At 33.8% G+C, this 12,699-nt stretch overlaps 1 protein-coding gene across 6 annotated transcripts in view; it reads right to left on the reverse strand.

Annotated features, from left to right (window-relative positions):
- Positions 1 to 12,699, reverse strand: part of RGS12 (regulator of G protein signaling 12) — an 86,835-nt gene that overhangs the window by 17,568 nt on the left and 56,568 nt on the right. For 4 of the 6 annotated variants that reach the window (XM_021394885.1, XM_021394883.1, XM_021394884.1 and 1 more), the window contains 9 exons: positions 11,442 to 11,621; positions 10,128 to 10,281; positions 8,877 to 8,953; positions 7,208 to 7,408; positions 6,225 to 6,298; positions 5,059 to 5,185; positions 4,027 to 4,123; positions 2,567 to 2,643; positions 1,903 to 2,056 (listed from right to left, as the gene is read on the reverse strand). In XM_021394885.1, coding sequence (XP_021250560.1) covers positions 1,903 to 2,056; positions 2,567 to 2,643; positions 4,027 to 4,123; positions 5,059 to 5,185; positions 6,225 to 6,298; positions 7,208 to 7,408; positions 8,877 to 8,953; positions 10,128 to 10,281; positions 11,442 to 11,621 — 1,141 coding nt within the window. Of the gene's footprint in view, positions 1 to 749; positions 885 to 1,902; positions 2,057 to 2,566; positions 2,644 to 4,026; positions 4,124 to 5,058; positions 5,186 to 6,224; positions 6,299 to 7,207; positions 7,409 to 8,876; positions 8,954 to 10,127; positions 10,282 to 11,441; positions 11,622 to 12,699 lie in introns of those variants that run through there. The other 2 variants (XM_021394886.1, XM_021394888.1) reach the window with 2 other exon arrangements.

The raw sequence follows: 12,699 nt of genomic DNA on the forward strand, positions 1-12,699 counted from the left end.
AATGATGGGGCAAGGATTTTTATAGTTTTTAACACAATTACAAGTGATTTTCTGATCATGTCTTTAATGATGTCCAATGCTTTAATCTGTTTCTATATATAAATAACATCCATAGGAAAACATCATTGCTCTAGAAAGCCTCAAAACTTGGCAACAAGAAACTTATATGTCATAAGCCGACAATCATAACACTCCTCAAAAAAGAAGCTTTGCAACAATAGACAAACTCTTTGGTACCAATCATATAAAAATATGTAACTCTTAATATATAGGGTCTCTGCATATCCTATTTTTTTTTCAAGAAAAAAGCACTGAGACTATAGAATATTAAAGATACTTAGAAATGCCATCTCCAACAGATGAATTAAAATCAACAGTTTCAACACAGCTTAGAAACACTGTTTGAAGCAAGAGCCATTACAAAAAAGCATAGACTATTAGTATCAGTGTTAATCTAGCATAATACAAAGCCACTCATTTGCATCTGTATGACCTTATTTATAATCTTCTAATCCTATTTGGCAGGCTTTGAAATGTATTTATAAAAATGTTTTTTAAAACATGCGTTGTCAAATGCCATATATTCTGAAGGTAGCCAAGATGGAAGCTTCAAAATGCTTCTTATTGCCAAAGTTTTGCAAAATGGCAGTATGCATATTAAAACATGCAACATTTCTGAAACGTGTCATACAAAAACGTTCCTATTGTAAATTTCAAACTTCATAGGACAGGGTTTGGGTGTTTTTTTTTTTTTCCTTAAAAAAAACAGTCTACAACATTGTGCAAGTATTTTCCAAACTTGGACAAATTTCACAAAATTCAAAATAAAATGTGAAAGCCTCGAATTCTGAAGTTTTCAAATTATGTTAATGTTTTACTCAGCCCTAGGAAGAAAAATGAAGATATTAAAATATTGAAAACAAATTAACAAAATAGTAAGCAACAGAAAATAATTTAAAATGCACTAATATTTTGTAATGACACTTATGTTAACAAACATCTCTTTTACAATAAAAGTATTTGTCACAGCATTTTTTTTCCATTCCAGTCAGTGGATATTTATTCATAGGTGAACATTCATTTGCTTTATAACTATGCATAACCAGGCTTTGGATATGCATATTAGTTAACATTAGCAGTAAATTTTAACATGTAGGTTAAGTATATCCTCTGATATATTTTTTTTTAACTATGAAAATTAATGCCCTAGGGCAGAGGGTGGTATGCCAACATTTCTACTGCTACATCATTTTTATTCCTTTCTCTCCCATCAACACCTTTCTCCTACGAGTTCACTTCCAATGCTTTCATCAGTAACCTCTTTACGTATTTCTGCCTTTTGAGAGCAGTTATTGAATGTCAGCTAAGTTTTTCCTCTTACTCCACAGTCATCATCAGATTGTACTGCCCTTACTATAACAGACCTTAGCAAAACATTTCAAAAACTGCTATCTGAGTAAGTTAGGGTCCACAAGTTGTGCAGAACACCTTTCACTTCTACAGAATCTTATGTAAAGATGCACAGAAAGACAAGTTTCAACATAGCTTGCAAAGTTGCAAGGGGCATCAAATGGGATATTCAGCTGCAACTGAGTAACCAATTCCTTTTCATTTTACTAGGAATTAGGCACCTTTCACTTCTGAAAATCCCACTTGGCACTAATGCTTATCTTCAGGTACTTCACAAACTATAATATCTGTTTTTTTTTATGTAGTCTTAAAATTTTACCTTCAGCTTCAAAAAGTTTATAATTCAAACAGTATCAAACAAAAATATAAAGCTCGTGACTGGTTTTCAAAATGCAGTATTAAATACACAATACTTTTTCCTACACAGACATAAAATTCTAATTTTTCCAAGATTATTTATGTCATTACATAAGCTATATAAAATTCACATACCCTCTGCTTCATCCAAATTTATTTTCTGACATTTTTTTTTCCCAATCTTTGCAATAGATTCTTCTCTCTTTGACAGCCGGACTTCCCTAGCATTTTTTCCATTTTCGCCTTTCATTTTGATAGAATTAGACTTTCCTAGAGTTCTTCCCTCTCCCTGCATTAGAAGGAAAGTTAAGGTATACTGCTTACATTTAGGCTATATAATTATGTTCATAATATAGTCTAAGCAAATAAAAAGTTATTTTGAAAACACCACCACAATTGATGTTTTAGTTTAATCTTGATTATCGCAAAAACACATTTGCCTTAACGCTGGCCAAAAACGTATAAATAATATAACATTGTTTACTTTCAAAAAATCACATTACAGAAAGGGCCTTTGAACTTCAGAATGATTCAATCATTTTTAAATACAGGTAAAGTTATGAGATGCCAAAGTAAATAAATAATACAAAACGGAGAAAGCTATTGGATTCATCATGAAGACAGAAGTTCTCACAGATAAATGCTATTGACAGTGGAAATATCCCGGATTACAGCTATGCTCTATCTTGTTACAAAATTTGGCTGATTCAAAACCATGGATAAATGCAACTTTCAGTATACAGTTCCAGAAGGAAATGAAAGATGAACTGAGGGACAAAAATCATTGCAGAAGACTTACAGTAGATACTTGATTTCTTGAAGTAGTTACAGTTGCGCTCTGTTTTACTGATGCACCTTTTTGTTTATCTGTAAACACTAAACATAAACATTGCTTCTATAACTACAAATTAATAATCTCCCAAAGGAACACTTAAGTGACAATGATGCACAAAACAGATTTTTTGCTTTAAAATTTCAAAGCTGTACTCAGAAAATAGTGATCAGAACTGATATCCCTGACACTTTTCAGTCAAAACCTACGTGAACCTCCCTCTCATCTTTAAATTTTCCTTAAACTAGCAATACTTTCAAAGTATAAAGAGTCTGAAGTTTCATTTACATTCTCCTAAATTTACTGTTAATTTAGATGAAATAGGTTTCAAATCTCAATTTCAAATTCAGTCTCTAATTCTCAAATTTAGAAAGTCCAATTTAAACAAGCTTAAAAAAAAAAAGATCAGAAAAGACCACTGAAAGGTCACATTCAGTATTCTCCAATCAAGGCCCTTTGTCACTGTTAAATGCCACAGAATCAGCCAAGTACTGGAACGATCCTATTAAAGCCTTTGACTTAGACTTTAATAATAGCTGGCAGCACATAGGATTACAATGTTATTTATAATCCCTAAATTAATTATCCTTGAGAGTATATAGATTGATAACTCTTTTTTTTTCTAAACAGCAGTTGGTTATGTTTCCTATAAAATGACAAACCTGCTGTTCCTCAAGAAATTCCTTCAAATTTATTCTCATAGGTCTTCTTCAAAGAGGATCTCTGCGTTAAGTCAATTTAATTTAGCCACATGTAATTTCATTGCTAAAACTGTTCCATACCTATGAAAATGCATTCTAATGAAACTGACTCTTTACTCTCAAGAGCACTTACATTAATCTAGCATGTTAATTGTGCCAAAAGATTGTCAGCTGGTCTGAAGTTGATCAATATCTATTTTTCAAATGCTTTTGTCCACGGAAATCACAAAATATATAATTTCTAGAATTATCTCCAAAACCAAAAGCTTTAAACCGGAGCTGTAGGCTCTGCTACATTATAATGCTGACAAGGGGCTTATCATAGCAGTCCATACAGCTGCCCTTCAAACTGCATCCATCTTACTCATACAAAATGATTCTTTTTATTTAATTACTTTTACTTACTAGCCAAATTCACAGAAGTTATTTGGCATTTTATTCTCGTTAATATCACTATGAACTATGGCCTTAAATGTGTATGTGGAAGTATTCAAGTATGCAAAATTTCTTAAAGCAACAGTAAAGAACCTGGTATCAAGAGGTATATTTATGCTTCAATGTTTAAAAACTGTACACCTTTTTTTTCTTGAAAAGAATACATGCTACACATTACATATCTAAATCTAACTACATTTACCTTATCTTTGTGTCAACAGAAGAAACTAAGCAGGTACAGTTTATTAAGCTGACTTGACATCACAAATAAAAGCTTTTATAGCACCTTACCTCTACCCTTTGTTGGCTCTTTTTCATCTAGAATAACCCGCTGACCATCCAGATTAGATATAGGGACACCAAGATCAAGTGGTTCCTGCTCACCATTCTAAAGTCGGATCACAGTTTGTATATAAAAGAGAAAAAGCTGTTTTCAGAGCAAATTTACAGTTTGACTTTTTTTAAAGAAAATGAGCAGTTTTTGTTTCAGTGTAGCCTCTATAAATCCTCCTTCCACCTTCTAGAAATGTTTATTTCATTTCTGTTCAGTTACTTTGATTACAAGGAGTTGAATTCATTTATGGCATTTGGGGAAAAGAAGACACAAAGACACAAAATAATCCAATTTATGAGCACACACATAATCAAGGACTATTACTGTATGTGTTTAGCCAGTCATTTTGTAGAGGAAGTAAGAGATTGTTTTCTATTCTAAATTAAACATATTTTTGTAATTTTATAATTTCATTAAATGAAATTATCTTTATACCAAAGTGTTCTTCAAGTATTCGGTAAACATGGAGTGGTTCAGTCACTTAAGAAATGCCACCAAATGTACTTTTTCATTTCCTGGTATTTCATCGTAACAGAACAGAGGAAATGCTAGGTCAGTATTTAGTAGTGGACAAGTTAAGTTAGTCTGCTTTCACAGAAATATTCTCCATGTGGATTTGAAGCAGCTTCCATGATTCCCAGGATAATGGGAATTCACAGGATAATAGCTTTAACTAATCTCAGTCAAATTCCACTGGCTAACAAATGGAAGAGTTGGGCTCTGGAAGAAAAGCTATGCTCAAGCTCTACTATTTCAGATGTTGGTTTTATTTTGAAAGAGAATATAAAACAGATGCAGACTAAAGCTTTGAGGTAGTTACTATTAAGCATAATGGTTATGACTGCTCTTCATTTTCCATCTCAATATGTAGTTATAAGTACAAATTTTTAATGCCTAGGTATTAGGATAGAGAAAAATTTCAGGAACTATCACATACTCTTCTCCAGACAGAAAATATTACAGCTTAAATTACATCAAAAGATACTTACTAGTCTTGCCACAAGCTCATTAAGATTTAAACCATATTTTGCAACTACAGGCCTTAGGACCTCTGTTACCGGTTTAGTGGGTTTAGCCTTCAAACCAACTGACCGATTGATTGGAACAAGATCCAGCCTGAAACATAACAATTGCCACAGTATGTATGAATTATTCTAATAAAATGTTAAAAATATATAAAATCCATTTTACAGCAAAGTTACACTAGTTTATAACTAAATGCAGATAGTGCAACTTCACTAGCACAAATGCCCATTAAATACAAATAAAATGTCCCTGTTTCAGTTGCCAAAGCTGAGCAATAGCATGAAGCAACCTAAAGGCACAGCAATCCTCAGACCAACTAAATACATGCTATAGCACTTTCCCCTGACGTTGCTCCAGTCATTATGGACCTGTAGTGCTCCAAAGTTACTCCACGCCCATACTGCAGCCTCAGATGGAAGAAAAACATCTCTTCACACTGTCAGAGAAACTCAACAACATACTACTCCAAGTATCTCAAGTAATGGATTGGACAAATTTTGTTGATGTTGTTGTTGTTCACATCAGCTCCAGCTTGAGCAATTAAGACACTGAGATCATAAAAGTATTCAAATGTCCCTAAATTAGAACACTAGCATCTAACTTCTACCTAAGAGAGCACGCCAGACAATTGCCTTTTTCAGCATTTAAAACTCATCAGGTACTGCTCTAGTCAGTTTGAAGTGCTCCTGTACCCATATTTCTCCCATTGATGCTTACTCTGGTTGCCCTCACATGAGTTACCTTTTAGATGTATCCTAATCTCACCATCACTTGTAAAGAAAGCATTAAAATAGCTCTAAAATTAAGGGAGATCAGTGCTTAAACACAGGCATGACATCAAACAGGCATTTGTGTGCACTCAGAGAATCCCCACACTAGAAACCTCTCTCAAGTTTCATTGCAATTCAAAGTAAAAATGGACTTACACTTTTATTCAAACAGAAACTCAGATTGTGAATTAACTGCAAGATATTGCAGTTAATATCAGACTAGATATTTTTACCACATTCAGAACAATTCTTTTAGGCATTAACAGCTGTTCCACTACACAGGTAACCAGCAATATACTTCGGTGCACTTAGAAAAGGTTGGGTTGGAAAATGCCAGAAAAAGTATTTTTGACTCTTACCGAAATAAAGTGCGTTTTTCTAAACGTAGGTCCCGAGACTCCAGGATGCTACTGTCTTGGTGCAATACAAGTGGCTACAGGGCACAGGTCAGGAAAAGAAGAAGGAAGAACAAATTAATTTTTAAATCTGTAATAAAAAACAGCTATGTGGTTCAAAAAAAGTTATCCAGATAACTCAGAAAATTACTGGTATAGGTTGCATACATTTTAGTGGATATTAATTTAAAATAAGTAAAAAGATTAATGTCTATTGTGAGACCATGATCAAAATTCAGCTTCCACTGCCACCAGTAGGTACTCGGGAATCTGGTGTTTTAAAACAAGCTCAGATCCTGCAACTTAATCTATTAGATAGGATGATGTATTAGGAAACATGGCAAGTTAGCAGTCATTAGAAGATTTGAAAGAATAGGTACCTAACTATGTACACATATCACACTTTGTCATTGCGATTATCTAGATGGATCATAATCATAAACTTAATAAACGTTTCACATCCACAGCTTCTCTTGAATTGCAGACCCTTCTGTTGGAATAAGAGACATCACCCCACCAAGGTGAACTGCTGCCTCAGAAATTTTCTTCAGTATTAAAATTTGTGCCTTAATTCTAGCATGAATTCATCTTGAACAGCGTCATTTTTTATTTTTTTTGCTTTAATGGAGACCAATCTACTATCACACATCTGTTTTACTGTGTGAATACTTCTACACCCTAACCCTTCCCCCAGGACAAACTACACAGACCAGACATCTATATTAACCTATTACTATGAGGAAATTATTATAAACTCTCTTTTGCTTTCTCTAACATGGTTACCGCAACCAAAGTTACTCCAACTGCAGTTTCACTAAAATTCTCCTTCTACTAACCAGAACTGTCAATGTGAAGCTACAGGGAGAATCAGGAATTATTATTGAGAGAACAGAGCTTCTTATTAATAAAATAACTATGAAAAAAGCAAGCACAAAAATATGCCGTACCTTATCACCTCCAACTAAAAAAAGGTCCACTGCAGCTATGTTAATGCCATGTTTCTCACAGAGCCCAGACAGCACCTCTTTGATAGAGAATCCAGATTTAACAGCCATTTTGCTGGATGAACCATCTGGAAGGTTTACGCAGCAGTACTTGGGGGATTTCTCTTTATCCGGTACAAACGCAGGCAGTCTAGAGGCTTCAGACTTGACAAGAAAAAGAAAGAAAAGTCCATGCCCAATGGAAAAACTGGGAGTATGTATAAGCTTTCAGAGTCTGTGTAAATCAAACCAACTCAAGACCATACTTTCAAACATGTTTTTGAAATCCTCCAGAATATCATAAATATCAAATGAATGTACATCCTGAAGGAAAAAAAACTTTAGACAAAAATAGCACAGCACAAATCTTAATGTGAGAACAGATGACATTGTAGACTGTCGAGTGTGTAAAACAGGTTACAGGATTCTTGTGGTATAGAGCAGAACCCTCAATCAAAAAAGTGTAACAACTAAACAAAACCTTATTTAGATTCCAAATAGTTAAGTGTCTATACCCAAGAATCATCCACTGAAATAAAAATTACCACTGGCACATTATGAATCAACACTCAAGTGACAAGGAACACCTTTAAACATCAGGTTTCTCAAAAAAAATCTTCTTGTCTTTTACCATAATCTAAATGCTATATATACAAATGCACCATATTTAAATATATATATTTTTAAATCACTTTTTTTTAATTAAAAGATGCACAGTGTTACAGGTGAAGGGGAAGGGGCACAGCATTAACCTTTATTCTACACTAACAGTAGAACAATGACAGTATCACATAGTATCAAACGTATATCTGAAAATTTAACAAAAAGTTCACTTATTAACTTAAAAACACTACAAAAATACCATTTTCAACATTCTCTTTGGCTATTCATTGTGCTTTTTTCTCTTTTTTTTCTACTTGCCTCTTCCCATCCAAATCCCAGTAACTTTGTAACTTAATCAGCTGGAGTGGGAAAGAAAAAAAGAGGGTGTTGTTCCACAGCAGTTGGGGCTTTTTTGCTTTTTAATCTAGGAATTTTCTGCAACAGAAATAAACATAACTTTGCCACGCATAGGCAAAATCACATAGTTGTTATAATCTAGTCCATTTAGCGATTTAGAGTCTATTTATCATGATTACCAAAAACCTTTTCAAGAATATATATTTTTATATATATATATATTACTTCTCCATCTCAACCTAGGTAAAATAAAATTAAAATTATAAAATTATGCTCTCTAATTAATTTTGCATTTCATTCCTTTTACACTGTCAACATAGAATTTGATGCTTAGAAAGCAGTGTCTTCAATGATTATTTCCATACATACTAGCACAAAATTGCAAGGTTCAAAATCAAATTCCCTATCTCTTTTCTCACAAAGTTAAGTGTGTTAAGTCACAATGACAAGAAGAAAAACACAATTAAAAAAAAAGAGGAACAACAAACACACTGGCATCACAGAAATCAGCCTAACACAGCTTGAACAGAGGTTAAACAGAGGAAAACTCTGCATCATTTAAAGATGATTTCCCAAAGTATTACTTCAAGCAAATTACTTCACACATCTTGGAAAATTAATAATTCACTGTTTTCCCTATTTCCCCACTTCATTATTAAGAGCCAGCCATTACCAAGTCAAGACTAGCTGTTGAAGACATGGAGCCTTGGGATTCCCGCCTGTATGATAATCCATTGGACTGAATAGAATCTGTTTGTGGAAAGAATAGACAATCAGTATAAATGCTTATTATTTGCTATGATACAGAAAATTATTGTAGAACATTAGCTTCTCCGGTCAGAGAAATCATTTTTTCACTATAGGAAAAAAATTCCAAGTCTTCATACTATAACTGAAACAGTATTTGGTCAAGTTACGTAATCCCTAGCAACTTGATTTGTTTTTTATACATAATTTTTTTATTCCTGAGATTTTTTTTTAAAGTATGTTATTTTTAAAACTTTAAAATTAGTTTACCGCTTCACATATTTTGAGGGGATATAAATGTGTTTTTAAACTGTAGGCGTGGTGTCTGAAAACTAAGATCTTGGACAGCCACTTCCAGAAGTTTATAATCTTAGCAAATATCTCTGATAAATTTTTGTATGTGAGTATAGTAAGAACACAAACTATTCTTCTCATCAAAATTATCTTTTGATAATTTTGTGGGACTGGGGCTTTACTAGAAAATAGACAAGAAGAAACCACAGACACCATGCTGTCTAAATCTGGTGCTTTGATGGAATTTTGAGTTAATCCAACACTTTCAGCTCCTCCTCTAGAGGCCATGTACTGGTGCATGCACAGCAGAAGTCTTCCCTAAACTCTTGAGTACAGTTAAGTAACAAAACAACAGATTGCAATGGTTTTCACAGCTCTGACTCCTCTTCATTTTAGTCAGGAAAGCACTAAACACGGGAAGTCATTTTCTAACAGGAAACACGAATATATGTGCTTCAGTGGTAATAAAAGAAAAAATGGTAGGTTAATGTTGGAGGAATTTTTAAATTTCTAGCTATAGTACTATTCGTACGTACAGCTCCTGAACATCTCTGTAAAGAAATTATCTTACTCAAAAAATTGTAGCCCTCTGCTTGAAAAACCAATCAGCAGCACAAAGAAAAGCAGAGTATACTGTAAAGCAGATAATAGTCTCTTGGAAGTAAATAAAATAAAGGTTAAATATTTTCATTCTTTTATCTATTTATTTTTGCACCTGCTTTTTTATAAAGCTCACAGCAATATTAGCCACCCTTTGGCCTTCAGATTGGACAACTGCTTTTCCCTCTGCCACACCTACAGCTGTGCTTAGTGAACTAAATATGATGAGCATTACATCTGCTCCTGAAACAACTATGCAACAATGTGGAATGTGAACACTCACCATTTTGATAATCACCATTTTCCTTTCTCTTCTGTGATTTTCCCAAACTCTTACTTCTTGACCATGAGAAAAAAGTCCCCCTTTTTTTCTTCTCAGTATCCTCCTCTCCCGACTCTTCATTTAAGGATCTTCCTGACTTTGATTTACCACTTAGCTATCACCAAAATTATTAAATAATAAACAATTAAATCACTGGCTGGAACACAACTATATTATCTAAAACAAATGTTCCTACACTTCTTCCCAGATGAGAACGTGATAGTCATGTTACCTGTCACCCCTACCCCCTTAGTAACTATGAAACAAAAAGAAAGAAGTACACGATGGATATGTGCTACTACGTAGGGACTATAATTGAAAGTAAGCCACGTAGAGCTCCTGTAATTATGAAAGAATTCTCCACAGCACACCATTAACTGAGAAAAAGCCTTTAGCTTTCTTTTTCTAACACAGAATTTCCCATTAAATATTTCAGAGATTTTCTCTAGACTAAGCCTGAACAGGAACTGCGCTTAAAACCAGTGGCAATTTACTATTTTATATTTACATGTACAGTCAAACTATTTATTAGTGCTGAAGAATACAGGAATAATTGCTATTAAGCTAAATTTGTTTTTAACAAGCTACTACTCTTGTTAGATTATTAGACTACTCCTTAAAACACTACTTTTAAAGGTTCCTCATAGAAATACATAAAAGCAGATGGGCTAATGTGTAGTGATTGACATGAAAAATGCTAAGTTATAATTTACACATACTGTTGTGTAATACCACGGTGGTATTAGTCTGATGAAGAAGACAAACTCCAGTGTTACAAGATCAGTAAGAGAATGGATTTAATTTTTAAGCAAATGCATCTGCTTTACATGGAATCACCCTTTGGTAAAAGAAATTCAAAGACCATCTTCTGCAAAAATGAGCTAAATTAGGTTAAGATTTCTCAATTTCTGATGAAATGTCTGCTCTCAGCAAAAGCTAAAATATCATATCTTAATTCCAATAATCAATCAAAATAAGCCTCTCAACTGATGTACGACAATAATCCTAAGTTTTTATTTGTACATAGATTTAAATAATGATATTGATTTTAAATTCTAATCAGGAATTCAACAGCTAAGAATCCGAATCAATAGTATGGATTAAAAGAAAGCATTTTCCTGGGTACATAACGATTTTGTAAATTTAATATTTGCCAGCATCATTAGACAAACATTCTAATTGGCTTTTATGTATTATCTTTGAACTTTTTAAAGAACTTGAAAAACAGCATTTAAGAGCATTTAGTTTTCAGATAGCAACAAAATCAAAAGTAACCTTTTTCGGTGTTGAGATATTGGACTTCTCTGAACTGATACTGTGCTTAGAAGTGGGGCTGCTGGGAACATGCTGTGGATCGGGAAGAGTCCGACCTTCAACTTCGGCTAGGATGCATTCTTGGTAAAGGGGGGATTTGAGAAAGCGAGTGTAGCTATCAAACTTCATCAAGTTAAAAATCTGAAATTGAAATGCAACAGATAACAGTTAGGCAAGCTTAAATGACACATGAAGGAAAAGAAGCTATTTTAGCCAACTTCCACTAAATTCAGTACATGAACATAGCAGTAGGCATGATTTTGCTTATACCTGGTTAAGTACATTGCCCCAATTTAAAAGGAAGTACAATCTGACTTATTAAGTACAGGTTCAGAAAAATGCCTATTTCCTGACAACACCAGTCTCTTATCTATCTCTCACTGTACTTATGTCTGCACATTCTATGCAGAGAATACAGCAAGTAGCTACTTGAAATATTTTCAAAAGATATTGCATCAATTCTATGTGTGACTTAGTATTCGTTAAATTATATAAGTGCATTTTAAGGCAGTTGTGAATGAGGAAAGTATCTATGGCCTAAAACTCAGAAATATAATATACTGCAGTATAAAACAGTAAACAGTGACAAGATATACAGGTTCACTATTGACACAGGAAGGAGCAAAGAGCCCTTTATAGGATCCTTTACGTAATATTTATATGCCCAATCGTAAGAAACAAAGGATCAGTGGTTTTGGAGGATCCAAAAGTCAATGTAGTGTAAATCAAGACCTTGTAAAAGACCAGGTTACATAAGATGGCTGTTCTGAGTACAACTAACATACATCTCTATACCAGGAGCAAACATCTAAGGCTAACATAGCCAAAGCTAAATTTATGCAAGGAAAAGAAAAGGTTTTTCTTAACTGCTAAGCTATTTGGATTTTTTACTCTATTTTTGCAAACCTATAGTTTTAAGTCAGCTCATACTTTTACCTTTGTATCTTCTCTAGTGATTAAACTAACTACTCATGATCTGAAAAAACAGTATGAATACCTCTTTTTTGGACATGACTAATTTCCTACAAGAGGAGAACGGTACGCTGGCTATGGTATTCCCAAGAGTCTACAGAGAAGTCTATCACTAAGCCACAGTGGCCCAACTGTAGGCAGAAAGCATTTTTCAGACTGAGAGACAACCTTCTCAACAAGCCTTAGCCCAAAGCTTTTCTGGGAAACAGCAAGACAGAACAGAAAGAACTTGACGCTGCAGTGTCAC

Source organism: Numida meleagris, chromosome 4 (assembly GCF_002078875.1).
Source record: "Numida meleagris isolate 19003 breed g44 Domestic line chromosome 4, NumMel1.0, whole genome shotgun sequence".
In the NCBI taxonomy this organism is placed as follows: domain Eukaryota; kingdom Metazoa; phylum Chordata; class Aves; order Galliformes; family Numididae; genus Numida; species Numida meleagris.